Source organism: Porites lutea, chromosome 1, assembly GCF_958299795.1.
Source record: "Porites lutea chromosome 1, jaPorLute2.1, whole genome shotgun sequence".
Lineage (NCBI taxonomy): Eukaryota > Metazoa > Cnidaria > Anthozoa > Scleractinia > Poritidae > Porites > Porites lutea.
Window position 1 is genome coordinate 30,137,784 of NC_133201.1, and position 17,041 is coordinate 30,154,824.

The following is a 17,041-nucleotide window of genomic DNA, read 5'->3' on the forward strand; positions in this document are numbered from 1 at the left end:
TCTATGTAATCCTCCCGGAAAAATTGTTTGAAATACATTTCTGAAATATCCTTTCAGAAGTCCTTTCATTTTTTTTTTACATAAAAATATTAATCTTAAAAAAATTGGTTCCCCTTCCCTTAAAACGCAATTTTAAAATTAGTTGATAATTTGATCTGCCCATTAAACTTGATGCTTCTTTTTCTAAAAAACTGTTAAAACCTATGTAATTTGTGAGCACCTTTGTTCAGTGTGGTGCACAAAGTGTTTTTGTAACCAATCATTGGTCTAAATCACTATTGACGAGAAAAACTACAATGACGCAACAGTAATTTCACTGCATCCTTATTCCTACGTTTTATAATTGTTCTGTGTGTTCCTGTTTACAAAGGGGTGTGAATAAAACGGACACAGTCATAGACTTTTGTCAGATGATCTTTAAGATTATAATTCAAAAATGTCAGACTAGCAATACATCCGCTTCTCAGAATAACAATCAGAGACAACATCAGAAAACATTCAGAATCTTCGAGCAAGCAAGAAAGTTCTTGGGGGCTGGGATTTTCCCAAAACGAAAACACGTGATACTGACGTCATACTAAGTCCCAGTTACCGACAGAGTGAGAGCATCGTTTTATGCGGTCCCAGACGGCGTCAGCCCGGCTGGGATTTAGAAGATGAAATCTGCGTGCGGCAAGTATCTAACTACTACGTGTAAATGACTAACTGCATGATTACTTTCCTAGTAAACTTTTAAATTATTTTGGCTAAAAAAAACTGAGCGAGTGTCTACATCAAATACAAAGACACTCGTTAAACAAGAACTTCTTCTATATTGGCCTAGCTTCTAATGTAATAAATGACTTTTTAACTTATTTCAATTAGTATAGTACTATCTATAATAATCCACCTCTTTACCCTCTCTAAAGAGGAAATTCATTCGTTCACCTCGAGTTTATTGAAAACTGGAAAATGATGTTTTTTTCAACCTCCCCCGCTAAAATCTGAGCAAAATGTGATTGGCATAAGTCACATTTCAATTTTGATATATATGTCTCATTCTCAGTTAGATAGAATGTTATATACAAACATTTTGTTAATCTACGAAAATCTAGCTAATAATTTGCACTAATTTATTATAATTTGGAAGCCGCAGAGAAACTCTCTTGCAGGGTCAAACGGACTGAACTATCTTCTTCTGTTGTTATCAAACAAGTACACAGCTGAAAATGAAAGATAATACACATAAACTTTGGAAGAAACTATCGCACCTATATCTGGATCATAACAAAAAGCTGGAACTGTTAAACAATTCAACTGTAGGGATATTAAAGACATAGCCTTGCAATAATGAGAACTAGAAGGTAAAAAAGAGCTTGAGGAACTCAATCGATTTTTCATTAAACATTTTCCAGCCCAACGAACACAGCTGAATTCAGGTGAGGGAAACAAAGAAAAAACAACAAAAAACAATTTACTAGAAGACTCACCGGCTTTTTTTCTCAACTTGAGAATTCCTGCTAGCCTTTAAAAAAGTATTCACGCAATCAGTTAGAGCTAACGAATTACATTTTTCTGCTCTGGAAAAGAAATATAGCATATACCATGCCGAAATCTAATTACATAACGGGTGTCACAAGTGCTCTGCTATAATTTAAGGTAACAGGCAAGTCTGATGCAGACCATTTTGGCGAATTTGGACCATTTTTATATATTTTAAATATTTCCAAAACGACGCCTTTGCGGAAAGAAAACCCCCTCCCCCCAATTCAATGTTGCTTCCTACAAACGCCCAGGGATCAGGCTTCCTTTTGAATACGCAGCAACATTGCTTTCAGGGGAGGGGGCAGAGGAAAGAACTGGTACAGCTACGATGTTAAGAAAAATGCTTCCCAAGTATGCAATTTTCTCAACAGTTTTGTCCAAGATTGCAGTTACTATTCTTAATTACCTCTTGCACATTTTCTGATTGCTGTTTTCCTTCTATTCAAATGGCTTGTTTGTTATTCTGGAAACAAATGTAACCTGTATTAGTTTCAAGTACATTAAGCGGAAACCCTGTATTAGACCCAAATTTGTTCCCAGATTTTGCGTGAATCTACTCTGTCTGTTATTCACGTTACTGCCGGCTCTAGGTTGACAAAATGTCAATTTACAAATGAACCAAACCGTAAAATATCAAGGGGCGTTTTCCAGAATCACGGGACTTTCGGGCAAGCGTTTCCTTCCCCTCCCCGTCCTCGCTCATCCTTCGATCTTCCATTTCTTTTGCTTTCCCTCCAACTCAGTAACTCAACTAGAAACACTTTCTGATGAAGGCTAATCGATCTTCCTTGACCATTGTCGTATTGTCCAATATTAGAACTAAAAAACTGATTTTAATTTTAGTATTTACCAAATCGGTGAATAGCACTTTTCGCGTGTTTTGATTGGCTCCCGTAACTCGGAATATCCTTGGCTATTGGCTATTCACTGTCTTCTGACCGGAGATAAGATGGCTTCTCGCTTCGAGACATTTTCGGAACACGAAATTTGAGCGATAAATGAAGCAGTCGTACAAACAAATACCAAGAAAGCGACTTATTTTGCCTTGTCGGTGTCTACTGGTATAGGTAGAAAATATTTTCATGCTGAATTTGCAACAAAATCGTAAAAATGCACTTGAAAAAATCCCCAGAATGTTTGTAAATAGTAAAAAAAATTCGTATTCAGTGACATTTTTAATTTACAAAAAGGTACTTTTTTTTTCATTTTTTATCCTACCGATTTGGTAAATACTAAAACAACTATCCCCCTCAGGGTCGGTGAACAGCGCTAGATATATACCTCAACACTTCGCGTCTCGGTATACCCACCGCTATTCACCTCCCCTTCGGGGGATAGTCGTAGAATATTTATTGATTCATGACATACTTTAAAGTCAATTAAAAAGTTGAATATTTAACCAGACTTCCCCACAGCTAAAAAGAAACATATTTGTTCTTAGTGCGATTTGAATCTATTCAACATTCATATCCATATTCTACATAGTTTATAACATAACACACGCGGATTACATACTTGCTCTGCTGGATCTAATCTCTCCTCTTTGTACAATGTGGCTCCAGAGGGACCGCTAAAAAAATAAGAAATAAGGTATCGTTACATCTGCGTTGGACATCATTCAGAGGGCAAATTCATTTACAGCATATGCGTATAACCGACGCATTTGCCCGTTAAAACAAAACTTGTCGCGAGCGAAAAGCCTGGTTATACGCGTACGCTGCAAATGAATCCACCGTAAAGGTACGGACAAAAAAGGAGATAAATTAGTAACATTTAGGGCAAGCCTTCAAGCAAAAAAAAAAAATTCTCACTCAAATACTGCCAGCTTACCTTTTCATGTTTCCACGGTCTTCGCCCCGCGGCAAATGTACCCTGATAACTTTGAAACTAGGTGCTGAGTACCTCAGGCCGATGGCGAGAACACGATTGAAGGGACAGGCTGCTAAACAGTTCACGCGACTTTCCACATCAATTTCAGTTAGAAATTCACCAGATTTGACGTTAAATAGCCGAACAGTTAAATCACCACCAGAAATAACACATGTGTCGTCACTGATAAACGTGCAATGACGAAGAAGGGAAAATGAAAGACCTAAAGTACGGAGTGTGTTTCCTGTTTCGGGATCCAAGACTAAGGTGCCGTCAGTCGTGCCAACAACAAGGAACTGTTCCATAGGTGAGAAAGCCACAGCCTTATCATTATATTCAGGGAACCTTTCAATGTCTTTCTTTCTCCAAACAACTGTTTCGCCATCCAAAAGCTGAAGAGACCACGGACCAGAACGAAGAAACTGATATGCTTCAAATGTCCTTTCAATTAACAGCTGACATTTACTGTTGCAGGAAAGAACTCTTCCTTGTAAAACTGGGATTTTTGACACAACTTTTCCACTGCTTGTATCCAGGACTTTCACATCAACCTCTGCTACGACTGCTACTCGTTCCTTTGATATAGGGATCAGTTGTTTGAGTCCAGGCAAGTTGGTCCACCTTTTGATTCGTTTAGCGAGGTTACCACACCACAACTCCACAGTGCTTTTACTCGTTAAGATTAGGGCTCCACCACTAACAAGACACAAAGGACGGTACAGTGAACGCCCGCATTTTATCTCAGCTTTAAGCTTCCCACTCGACACGTCATAAGCAGTGACTGATGTCATACTTGAAACAAACACAATCTGACCATCCAAACTGAGTGCTATCCCAGTAGCTGAAGTAGCTACGCCTTGATCGTTTCTGTTTACGTATTTTGTATCCACCATTTCTATTGCATCCCAAAAGGAACGTAGCAGACGTTGCTTGTCAAGACCAAACGTCAATCGAAACGGACGACCTTTTGTGGTAATAAGATCGCCAAATAAAAACCCACAATCATTAAAAGATTCAAAAGTCTCGGAATCATCGGACACAATCGTTAAAGAAAATGTGTTGTTTGCTTCCTTTACGATCTTGAGACAAAAAAAAGAGGGCTGAAATAAGTCTTCTACAGCGCAACAAAAAATGAATCGATGATCAAGTGCAAACTTTACCATGCCACATACTTCTGGGGTAGCCATTTGCGTTAGTTTTCTGAAATTACACATCACATCATACAAACTAATCACTCCCGAAGAATGTGAAATTACAAGGAGCCTTCCATCACCAGACCATGCAAAAGATAAAATGTCTTCACTTACGAGGATTCGATCAACCTCTGAGCCACTTTCCAAACTCCACAAGACAAGGCATTTAGAACTGTCAAGGCAATTAGTTAGAATCTTGGTCTTGTCGCCTGAAATGGAGCAAACTGAGAATCTACAGTTACTTCGGAGAAAGAGCGGTTTCAAGTCTCCGTCCATAGAATAGGCCTGACTGAGGATCCCAGGTAAAATACATTCCTTTCTAGGGTGGAAAACAACAGAGCGGAATAATGATAGCACGCCTACTGAAGGTAAGTTTCTATACACAATGGACCGCCCGATCCTCTTGAAACTCTTCTGTACTAAGACTGGACGTGTCCACACTAGACTACCAGTATAAAGTGACCACAGCTGCAGCATTCCGTCGTCACATTCGCACACCATATAATCCAACTGTGGAGAGACTTCCAAACAGAGCACGGTAGAAGAACATTTAAATAGGGCTACAACACGTGCCCGTTGCATCTCCTTGTGAACAACCTCCATGAATGGAATTTCAGGATACTTATTTTGCAAAAGATTCGACGCTTCAACACTCAACGCTTTTCCTCCTTGGTTAAGTATGGTTTGAAGAGAACTGCGAGGCGTATGCGTAAGTAAATTGTGGTTCTTTCTCAACAGAAACAACAAGGTGTCCAGAAAACGTTGGTTATCTTTTGATAACAACGTAAAACTTCCCTGCCTTTTAAGCCACACGAGATCTTCAGCCACTATTGTGCTGTTTACACAGGTCTTAGCATACACGATTTCTAAATCAACAATGTAGGCTTTTGTCAGTTCGTTCAGCTTATGTGGCTCTCTCTTGAAGCCTTCGTGTAGCATGTGATGTGCACCATGATACAGCGCGTACCTCTCAGTGGCGCTAAATTGTAGGTTTTGTACACCTTTTCGTTTCACATTTTCGAGCTCGTCAGTACACAAGGCTGCTAGTATACGGTGTCCCTCATTTTCATCCACGATGAATTGATGTTCTCCATAACATGAAACGTCTGTTAACCAGTCCTTAACTGACTTGTGAATGACTTGAAGACAATCATCCCGGATGGGAAAAAGTGCAGACACACTGCTCAAGGATCTCACTACTTTACGCCTTGCAAGTGGTGGATCGGTACCTGTCACTAATACTTTAGAAACAAAATCAACTGGCAGGGGCTCCCTTGAAGTAGCAACAGCAGCTAACAGATTCAGGAAATGTTCTTCCTTCATGTGTAGATCCTCACAGAGTTCAGATTCCAAACGTTTAAAATAGGAATGATAAAATGAGGAAATTCCCAATGGTAAACTGTCATCAACGTCTCCGTCGTGGAAAATTGATGGATTTTCAGTTATCAACAGTACGAGGAAATGGGCATATAGCATCAGTCCTTCAGACTTCAAAACTAGTTTTTTTACATACTCGTCTAAATTTCCTAGCTTGACCACGTGTTGCAGGTTTTTTTGAAAAACAGCTCTGACGTCTTCTACATTCTCTGCATCATTAGACTTCAGTTTAAGCGGCTTCAAATGCTTCAATTTCTCTGCAATGTTTAAGGCTGGACGCGTCGTGACAAGAAAACGAATCCAAAAAGGAAGCTTACAAAACTGATTTGCAATCACATCAAGAAGCTCATTTCTTCCTTTGCATTCGTTTTCATCCAAACCATCTACCACCATGAGCATGTTTCTTCCTGGATCGCCTACAGTACTAAGAGGTTCCTTGAAAAGCAGTGCAAACAACTCCTCCACATCCATGTTGTTGAGATCTGTACCCAGATTTCTTGACAGTTGTTCCACAAGTGCGTGCTTGTACTCTGGCAGGGCATGGGACAAATGACAGGCAAGCGACTGAATCATCAACTGAGGCTTACAGTAGCGTACATTGTTATACTGGCAAAAATGGCTTCCTGACAGTCTGCCAGCCTGTTGCATTCTCTTGCAAATCACCGCTGAGATGACAGATTTTCCCATTCCTGCATTTGCACTGATCACCATCACACGGTTTTGAGAGCTTCTGTCATCCAGCCAGTTCTGAACTTTCTCAAAGACCCAGTCACGGGTGCCTTCTTGAAATCTCTGCACATAATACTCAATATCTCCTCTGAATTCCGACTTGGTGAGATTTCGAAGGACCTCGTTTACCCTGTCCTTGTCGTTTCCTTCTTTTAAACTACCCACTGTTTCTTTTAATTCCTTGAGACCAGCTTCAACTTTTTTCACGTTTTGACACACTTCTTCAACGCTTTGTTGTGTCTTGGCCTGGGTGTGACGCACTTCTTCCACTGCCTTTTGAGTATTAGCCTGGGTCTGTTGTATGTCTTCCACTGTCTTTTGAGTATTGCCCTGGGTCTGATGTATGTCTTCCACTGTCATTTTAGTACTGGCCTGGGTCTGTTGTATGTCTTCCACTGTCTTTTGAGTACTGGCCTGGGTCTGATGTATGTCTTCCACTGTCTTTTGAGTATTGGCCTGGGTCTGTTGTATGTCTTCCACTGTCTTTTGAGTACTGGCCTGGGTCTGATGTATGTCTTCCACTGTCTTTTGAGTACTGGCCTGGGTCTGATGTATGTCTTCCACTGTCTTTTGAGTACTGGCCTGGGTCTGTTGTATGTCTTCCACTGTGTTTTGAGTATTGGTATGGGTCTGTTGTATGTCCTCCACTGTCTTTTGTGTACTGCCCTGGGTCTGATGTATGTCTTCCAATGTCTTTTTAGTATTGGCCTGGGTCTGATGTATGTCCTTAACTGTCTTCTGAGTCTTAAATTGTGCCTCACGTACATCTTCAACTGCTTGACGGGTTTTGCTCTGAACCTGATGTATGTTCTTTAACTGTGACTTGATATCCTCTTCACTGTCAGCCCACTCAATCAACACGTCAATATAATCTTGCTCTCCACCTTTCTCTGCCTTCAACCTATCAACTTCAGTCTGATCAAGACCAAGACTCACTAGAACACCACTAATTTCAGTCCACAGAGCAGAGAAAGTTGGTGTATCAACACCAGTGGTCGTCACATGACCATACAAGACATTGCGATAGCGCTTAACCCGTGCAAGGTTAGCTGCATGGGAGGTGTCACTTGGGGGTGGTTTACTGTGCCATCCTGAGGGGGGAGGGGTCAGTCCACAAATGTTGGTCAGAAGGAGAAATAGAAGAGTGATATCAAAAGTGTTAGAGTCTGGAGCGACTCCACCAGGTGGGAACAGTTTGTCCCACTGAGGTTTATGCAAAACCTTTTTTTTCAATAAGCTGCTAAGAATAGATTTGTTGGCATTGAGATCAGCAACCAAGTTTGCAGGAGGATGATGACCATCAAAAATCTTCCTAAGAACTGTTGTTCCACCGTCGATGAGAAGCCTGCTGAGCTTGGCTCCATTTGTCTTCTCCACAGAACTGGCCAGGGGTGATGGTGCTGCGGTAGCCATGAAAAGGTACACTATATATTCCTGCAGGGGAAAGAAAAACAATGCAAAATTGTTTCTGTTACTATTCTATTCTGAAGCAATTATTCCTGAAAAGACTGGCTTAAGGTGGCTCCGTCATTAATATTGGAGCACTTAGCTGTGACAAATTTTCCGTCATAACTTTTTCGTTTTTAACGCGATGGCTGAGAAACTTTGCACGAAATATTTCGATTTCATTGATGGTAAATATTTCTTGAGAAATGAGCGCTTAAAAGGACCCTAGTGTTCAAAGAAAATCGCGTCTAGTAAAAAAATTTTGCTGATATTTATTGAAATTTCTGGTATCGGCTTTCATTGACATAATAAATATGCCGGAGAAATTTCGGAAAAATCTTTGGAGCAGAAGTCCGTGTATAACTAAAAGTCGCTCAAAATTCAGCTGTGAAATTGTTTTGGAATTTCAAAAATAAATTACTTTCAGGTAGAAGGAGCCACCAGTTCGAATTTTCGGGACAAGTAAATTCAATGTTTGCTAAAAATGAAAACAAAAGCTGACTGCCTATCGTGCTATTCTTTTAAAGGTACTTTTCAGTTTTAGAAGCACTATAAATTGCTCCAAACCTTGCTCTGACGTCGAATGACTTGTTCCTCGACATTTTTAAAATATCTCTTGGCAGTTTTGGTTCAAACTCCTGCTACATACATTTTGTTGTATTGCAATGCATCCTCAATTGCTTTTTCTGCTGAACGTTGCTTCCAATTCAGGAAAAAGGTATTGGGATTGTAAGCTACCTTGTATCGAAGCTCAGATAGAACTGTCCAGCACCTTTGTTTATGTGACCAGAAAATGCGCACGAGCGGCAGCTCTGCGAGGAATTCGCACCTCAGCCAGGGGGGGGACGAATGAGAATGATGCCCATGTCTGAGAAACGGATCTGTTGTATAAACATGTATTGCAGAGCAAAACATAATAATCAAGAAAAAACTACCCATTCATTGAAGGAAGGAGTAACAGAAATTTCAGAGTTGTAAATTTATTCACGGGCATTATTTTTGCGATAAATTTATTTTGCACTGTGATGTAATTCGGTTCACAGGCATGGGCATCATTGTCGTTCGTCCCCCCTGGCTCAGATACGAATTCTTCGCAGAACTGCCACTTATGCTCATTTTGTATTCATAAAGAAAGGTGCTGGACAGTATTATCTGACCTCTGATATGAGGTAGCGTCCAATCTCAATCCCTTTTTCCTGAGTTGGAAGCAACGAACAGCAGTAAAGTCGTTGAAAATGCATTGCTATACATCAAAATAAATGCATCAGGAGTTTGAGCCAAAACTGCCAAGGGATATTTTAAAAATGTCGAGGAACAAGTCATTCAACTTCCGAGCAAGGTTTGGAGCACTTTATAGTGCTTCTAAAACTAAAAAGTACCTTTTAAAGAATAGCACTTTAGCCAATCGGCTTTAATTTGTTTTCACTTTCACTTTCAAGGAGGAAACAGAAGTGATCAATGTTACTGTGACTTGTTAACTGGAGTGCTTACCATCATAAAAATGTTTTCTTTTTCTTATTCAAATTTATGAAAAAAAGGAAAAGAATATAAGAATTCGTGTTACTAAATCTGCTTAACTAAATTAACCTCTTTTCTTCTTGCAGTACCACACTCTTCAAGGGTTTTGTATAACAAATGACAGAAAATTCTGTTTTCTTTAAATTAGACAAATTTCAAATCATGTATGTTAATACTTTGTTTGACATGACACTTGACTGACTGTAATCATATCCTGTTCTTAGATATCAGATATTGGGAAGTGGAGCTGAGCCCCACCCTTCCGCTCCGCAAACCCCTCTGTTTTGTTCTCATGCTGTTCCCAGATTTATCATGCCTGGTTATAATCACCCTCAAGACATGACAAAAAGGTTTATGGAGGGGAGATTGCTTTGAGTTAGGTCAATGCTGTCCCTAAAGGAGTTTTAGGCTAGCTGATATCCCTGGAAATACAGTTTTTAGACAGCAAGTAGTAACGTCTGTGTCCATGCATAATGCCAAAAATGTGCGCTAGATCATTCACAGAAATTTGCATTTCAATTCCCATGAGTTACTCTCAGAACTCTCAGTGATGCTGCAGCCCAAGTCTGCGAGCTCTTGTGGTAATTTTCACCCGGGCAATAATCTTATCCAAAATTCAAGAACTTTTTAAGAAGTTATTTAATTACTTAGTACAAGTATGCTAAATATTTATAAATACATCAAAATTAATGAAATCAACAACTTACGCCCTGACATTGTCCTCGATCATTGCTTCAGTATTGTATTTCTCCTCTTTAGTCCAACATCCTTTCCAATCTGTCAGTCATGCAATTCAAATTAATTAGGGATCAAAACAATCTACAGTTCTAGCCCAGTAGGCAAAATACACTGTATTTCCCTTAGTATTCTTAAGATACAACTGTCTGATGGTGAATTAGCTTTGGGCAGCAGTCCGGAATTTTTTCTATGTTTTTCTCTCTCCACAGTTCATTGACATAACAGTAACTGTTATATTGAAGCATTTTACCTGGATAAACTAGTAACTGAAAAAAGAGCATTTGTTTTATTAATATTTTTCAAAAACAAAACTGTGGCAATTCTCAATTTCTGATTGGCTCAAATCCCAAGGCGAATTTTTGATAACCAGCTAGCTTTGACCAAATTTGGAAGATATGAAGTGGTATCCAGGAAAATGACATCAATACTACAATTTAAGCTATGGCCAGAAAAAATAACGGTACAACTGAGAAAGCCATGGGAATGAGTTTGTTTTGAGTTCAGTTGTTTCCAGAGGATGAAACTGAAAATGGCAGAACTATTGATTTTGTGAGGCAGAGATACCTAAACTTCTGCATAAAAATCAAGACCAGCAAAAATCCAACTCAATAAATGACAACTGTTATTTGGAGAACATCTACTAAACTAAACATTTCTTTGTATCCAAAATTTAAACATGAGGGCAGGAAACCCTGGGAGATAAATAACATCTATTGCTCCAAAGACTTAATATAACCCACAAAAAGAGCAGCAAATAACATGAACAAAGTTACCTGAAATTTAAATTTGCAGACTTCATTTTATCACTGCACAAATTGGTTGATTTAGAGAAGATCAAGAGTTGTATGAACATTGCAGAGAAAACTTTTTCAAAATCTGATACCAGAAAATAAAATATTGAGAATAATGTAAGTTATTTTTGTTTATTAGTGGTGAAAATACACTCAGTTGTTCGTCGAGCTAGATTAAATGTACAAACACTTCACTTAAAATGCTGGTAAGCAAAACTTTTCACTACACTAATCAGAGATTTCACTAAGATTTCAAGTTACCGGGTAGTACAACAAGTAGGAGTGGAATCAAACAGCTAGAGATTTCTTTTGGTTCTATTTTTCTCCTATTTTCCTATGAGAGTAGCCAGGGACCAGGTTCATATATAGTAGCCGGGTGAAATCCCAATCCCCTGGCTCTTAACAACGCGAGTCCTGCTAATGCTGACAAAACCACAACTAAGTTACCGAGTCAGTATTAAAATGTAACTTGTTACTTCTTAAACCTTTAGTAACTTTAAGTTAAACAGTCATTTTGATATATGTAACCAAATTGTCTTACTTGTACTAGTGTGTCACCTATGACCAGTGACCTGCATAATTTGTAGCCCTGTCACCTCATGATCACACCCCCTCTATGGAAAACACAAATTCTACACCAACCCCTATGCTGCAAAATGGTAAATCAATCTTACAGGGCTTCCAAAAAAATATAACAATCCTTATACTTAACTACATGAGAAGTTTCTGCAATTTGTTTGGCTTAGAGCAGTGGTATTTTAGCTTTATTTGAAATACCTACATGTGAAAATAATTTTACAAACCTAATTAATTTTGCAGGTAGAAGTATAAACAAATAATATATAGCATGATTTGTATGTGATATTTGGGACATAAATACCACTTGTGATATTTCAAAATTGTCTCAAATTTCACTTGCCTAACGGCTTATGAAATTACATATAACAATTTTGAAATATCACTTGTGGTATATTTAGGCCAATTAATATCACTGCAAATAATACTTAAAGGAAGAAAGGAGGGACCTAATAAATTATTAGCTCCCTCCTTTCATTATGAAAAGGAGCAGTACAGAAGTTTTCCTTTCAATGAACTATAATTTTATTTCAGCTAAATCTTTTTAACGTAGAAAAACAAAAGCAAACAGTACTACACCATTTTCTAAGTAAATGTTAAGTCAAATACTTGAGGTGAAATGTCTTGTTTATTAAAACAGTGGTTAGTAATCAAGTGTACCAAAGACGCACTACACTTACGCCAATGTACGGGCATGTATGTTTATAAAATATATAATTATTGATTATTATTCTCATCATCCTCATCAATAATATGCAGATTGTCACAATTTCCTCTTTTGTATCGACCCTATCATTTACGAAAGTGTTGGGCAGGGGAGGGGGGTGCTTATTTGAATGAGGTGTGGGTGCTTACTTGGGGAAGGGTGCTTATTACAGGGTAGGTGCTTTATTTCAGGAAATATGATATGTGCTTGTTTTTGCGTGGTACACTTTTTCTGATTTCTGCTTATTTTTCAAGTCTAAAAAACATATGCAAAAAACACTTTGACATCACTTGTTTCTTACTTTTGGTCAGAAACAAAAACAAGCCTGTCTTTGTTTTGCAAAATCGGCAGTGTGGGACATTTATAAAGATCAAATAAAATATTAGTAACAATGGTATTATAACTTTTACTAATGTTGCTAATTGCAATATTCTGCCTCAAGTGGTAGTGGTAGTATAGTATACCCTCCATGTAATGTTGTGCCACTGTTCAAGCTACTTGTAGAAAACAACATGAAACACCCCAACTTTGAAGGGAGGGGAGAAGGGTGGGTGTGGATTGTTTTGTTTTCTGAAGCTATAAACCCCATTCAAGGACAGTGTATCAACAATTTGGTCGCCGATTGTAGCTTAAGAGGTGTTTAAGTGATAGGAGAAGTTAGAGAAATGCACAAGTGAAAAGGATTGCAACTTTCTCTATATATAGCCCACTGTGAATACAGCCTGCTTCTCACCACTCTCGCCACTGGAGCATTTTGCGAGAGTCAGACAACTCTGGGTTTGGGCCAGAAAAAGTCCCTACTAGAGATGCCAATCTGTTCAGAACCTTGTCAACGGTTCTGGTTTGATGACATATAGTGAGAACTCAGACTTAATTTTTCACACACGTTTCTCAAACTTTCAGTCTGCAGCAAAGCTTAAAAAATCTTGACAGTCAAAATGAATTATAAATGGAGTGCCCAAAAAGGCAAACATCCGCGGAGAAATCAAAGGCTACATTTTTGTCCCCAGCGAAATCCGCGGGATGAAGGAGATGTGCATGTTAAGGGGTAAAAAAATGAGGCAAAATAAACTTGTGATCACCATGATTGTAAGTTACACACATTACCTCAAAGTTTTTTTTCCTTTTGAAAGCATAAATTCATATGAAAGAATTCAGCTTTTAAAAATATAAAATGATACAAAGCGAATCGAAAAGTGGGAAAAAAGCCAAGATATTTCATGATCAGTTTGATGGAAAGTAAGCAAAAGGGTAGGTAATTTGCATATACTGATAAAAATTAGATAAAAAACAGTTTGGCTTCCAGTTTGTTTTTCTGGTATTCTATGCAGGCTTAAACCGTAAAAAATATATATTTATATATAAAGACAAAATAATTTGCAAGTTGTCAAGAGCGATTGCATTTCCTAAACACAGAGTAAAACGCGAAAGCTTCAAATTATCGCTTTGCAATGATGGAAACAATATGATAACACTTTGATCAGTCTAGAGTCAAAGGACCAAAACATGCATCAGCAGATCTTGATGCTTTGTGAGTGCACAAATAGTCATGGGACCCGCGTTTTCAAGGGCCACATGGATCAATAGATGGAATTCTGTAATGGAAGTAGAGGATTTAAGCCTGTATTTCAGAAGATTACTTCGAGTCGTTTTTACTCCCTGGTTTGATGAATTGATGGGCTCATGCTCGTGTTTAAAATTCAATACTAGAATTTTTTTTGTGCTCAGGTAAGCCTATATATATGTTTCTGGCTAAAAACTGCAGACTCGCTGCACTTGAAGCTACAAATCAATCACTGAATAAATGGCGAGGGAAGTGGGAGGGGGGTATTGATTAAAACAAAAAGGCTGGAATTATTTAGCAGGAGGTAACAAATGCTTTATGAGATGACAGTATTTTACCCAAGTGATTGCATTCTACTTTTGAACAATAAGCTGATTATAGTCTGACGATAAAATCGAAAGCGGAAGTCGTGACGTATCCCTTTCGTTTCTCTTTGATTAAAAAAACTGTATCGAAATAAAGCAAAGTTTTGAGGACTAACCTTGTTCAGATGTTTTACTTGTACTGATAGGAATAACAGACTTGCAAATTGAATGTACTGAGTATAAACAAACCAAAACAAACAGCACGAACGGGCATCACGAACAACACCCTCGGCCAACTTGGGACACTGAACCTAGTACAGGACTGGGTTTGACCCAGAATGCTTGGAAAAAAAATTAGGAATGGCAGTTAGGACTTGTGATTGTGGAATGTAAAGTTCACGCGAAAAATGACTTTAGCCTGCAGGATAACAGGCGATATTGGAAGAGTTCAGGCTGGTTTTTGTGCATGAGAGTGAAACGGAAGACTCGAGAGAGAAAGAAATACGTTTTTTGCTTCCTTTTTCCCTCCTCTAAAGGGTTGGTGGCATCCTCGGAGACCCAGGGGCAAATAGTGAGGGCAAGGGAAAGCCCCAACTATCTGCCCCTTGGTCTCTGAGGATGTTTTAGTGCGTTCCTAAATCCTCTTGAGTAGTTTTTGCTCTGTTTTTACTGAAGCTGAAATGGCCGAAGAATAAGAGTGTTTATACTATTTTAGCAACGTAATACAGGAGCCCATCATAACTTAGTTCAAGCCTTGTAAAACGTCCTTAAATTAAAATTTCAGTTCTTTGATGTTTAATAGATAACGTTTAACAAGGTGTAATGTCAATCCTGTGCCACACCCCCTCCCCCTGCTATCAGATGGACTAACAGAGGTTTGAGGTTAATTGTCTGTTAGAGCGGTTTTCATTTGAGTGTCGAAAAGTAATTGGTTTTGCACTTTCTACACGATGCGATTGGCTTAAAAGATTCGCGCCACCTTTTTATCCAATCAGAAGTAAGACCAAAGCCAATTGTAACGCGCTCGCATGCATTTTCCCGCGCTTTGCGTCAGCCACATGTAATTACTTCGAGTTTTGATTGGTTCAATGTATTGTCTGTGTCCTATGTGATTGGCCAGAGTAATTACTTTGGTTTTGGTTTTACGACACTCAAACGAAAACCACTCTAACCGAGTACGAATGAAAACTTTAGCCGTAAATTGCCCAAAAATAGGCATACAATTGAGAGGGAAAAGAAAACAGAAAAAGTAAATCGTTCATTAAAGTGATGCGTGTACAATGCGACTGTATATTTATGGTTGCCTTCTTTTCGCAGATTTTAACTCTCAAATCTGTGATTAAGAACGTTTAACGGTATTTTCTCATCAGCTACCCAAACAGCCTTGGATATCTGAGAATTCTTCTTCAATTACGAGGAGAGAGAACTCTTACGGCCCGTAAGCACTGGGTTCGAGAATGTAAAAGAAAGCACCGGGGTCAAGAATGCGTTTCGTTTTGTACTAATCTCGGTCCCAGTACAGTATGTTGCCCAGTATCCGGACACTTCAGTTTAAAATTGCAATAACTTTCCTTTGTTAATCGCAAGAGCTCTGAAATTTGGCCCAGAGAAAATCTATCTAGTCCTTAATATGACGAAAGACAGTTTAACTTTTTTGCCTTTGTTTCCATCGCGAAATTAATATTTTTGCAGAGCTTATTTGTTGCCCAGTATCCGGACAGATGGCCCAGTATCCGGACACAACAATAATAACGTAATAGTACATAAATTTCGACACGCAAGCGACTTATAAGCTTCTCTTGCACTTGAAAAGTAGTCTGGCAATCGATTCCGAAAATATAACCTAGCATCGTGAAATAAAACATAACAAATGACTGGGGTATGGTGGGGAACGCGAGCGGCTGTTTTAAAAATGGTATAATTTCTCACTTCTTTGTCTAGGAACTTTTCCACTGATTTAAGGAAGGCATCTATGGACATGCCGAAGCCGCAGTTTGCAAGCTCAATTAGCCAATCTGCAAACGACTTTCTTTCTTCATTTTTTATTTAAAGAAAAGCTTGGGGAAGGGACCTCAACCCGACGGTCAAAGGTCACTCTCCTATTTAGTCTGACCTGCAGTGTTGATTTCTTCATGCTCAGTCAACACAATAAGCCTTCTTTTCTAGCACTAATTCCTCCTTCTTTCACATCTCTCAATCCCTTTGTGTCATTTTTTAGACCATTGTAACCCCATTCTAGCAGTCCCAACTGGGGAAAGTATGAGAATGCCAGGTTCAACTCGGACGCTTTCAGTTATATATAGAAAATGCAGTCACGCGAAACAAGCGGCGCACACGAAATCAAGTCGCCTCTGAATGAGTGAAGAAAATTTCCATACGGAGTTGAGTAGAGTTACATTTTACGACTATATCATATATCCTAAGCTTTAATTATAGTTACTGATATGAAATACATCTTATCCGGAGAATGTACACAGCTAATTCATTGATTCTGTACAGCAAAGAAAAAACTGTCCGGATACTGGGCACATGACATCAAAACTTAGTGAATGTTTCTGGCTTCCGTTATTCCAAACAAATCGAATTTCAAGAACAATTGATAAACTTTCTGAAAACCTGACTTCCTTAAGTATCTTCACTTTAAAAATAAAACAGTTTCTTTGAAAATATCACACACTACCCTCCCTTTTCTGAGCAGCATTAAC

General features: G+C 38.7%; 1 protein-coding gene across 4 annotated transcripts; it reads right to left on the reverse strand.

The window, feature by feature from the left end:
- Positions 1-208: 208 nt before the first annotated feature.
- On the reverse strand, positions 209-11,455 carry LOC140948041 (uncharacterized). 4 transcript variants are annotated; one of them, XR_012167013.1, is made up of 6 exons: positions 10,364-10,749; positions 3,355-8,126; positions 3,040-3,094; positions 1,931-1,987; positions 1,470-1,504; positions 209-1,202 (listed from the first exon to the last, which is right to left on the reverse strand). XR_012167013.1 is itself a non-coding variant. In XM_073397269.1 (6 exons), exons 3-6 carry the CDS (start codon positions 8,103-8,105, stop codon positions 1,187-1,189), a joined length of 4,857 nt encoding a protein of 1,618 aa, XP_073253370.1. In that variant the 5' UTR covers positions 8,106-8,126; positions 10,364-10,433; positions 11,168-11,455; the 3' UTR covers positions 209-1,186. The 4 variants fall into 4 exon arrangements, 3 of the variants coding, with proteins under 3 accessions (XP_073253370.1, XP_073253362.1, XP_073253381.1); XM_073397269.1 differs by lacking the exon at positions 1,931-1,987 and adding an exon at positions 11,168-11,455 and having other exon boundaries at positions 10,364-10,433; XM_073397261.1 differs by lacking the exon at positions 1,931-1,987.
- Positions 11,456-17,041: the final 5,586 nt, after the last annotated feature.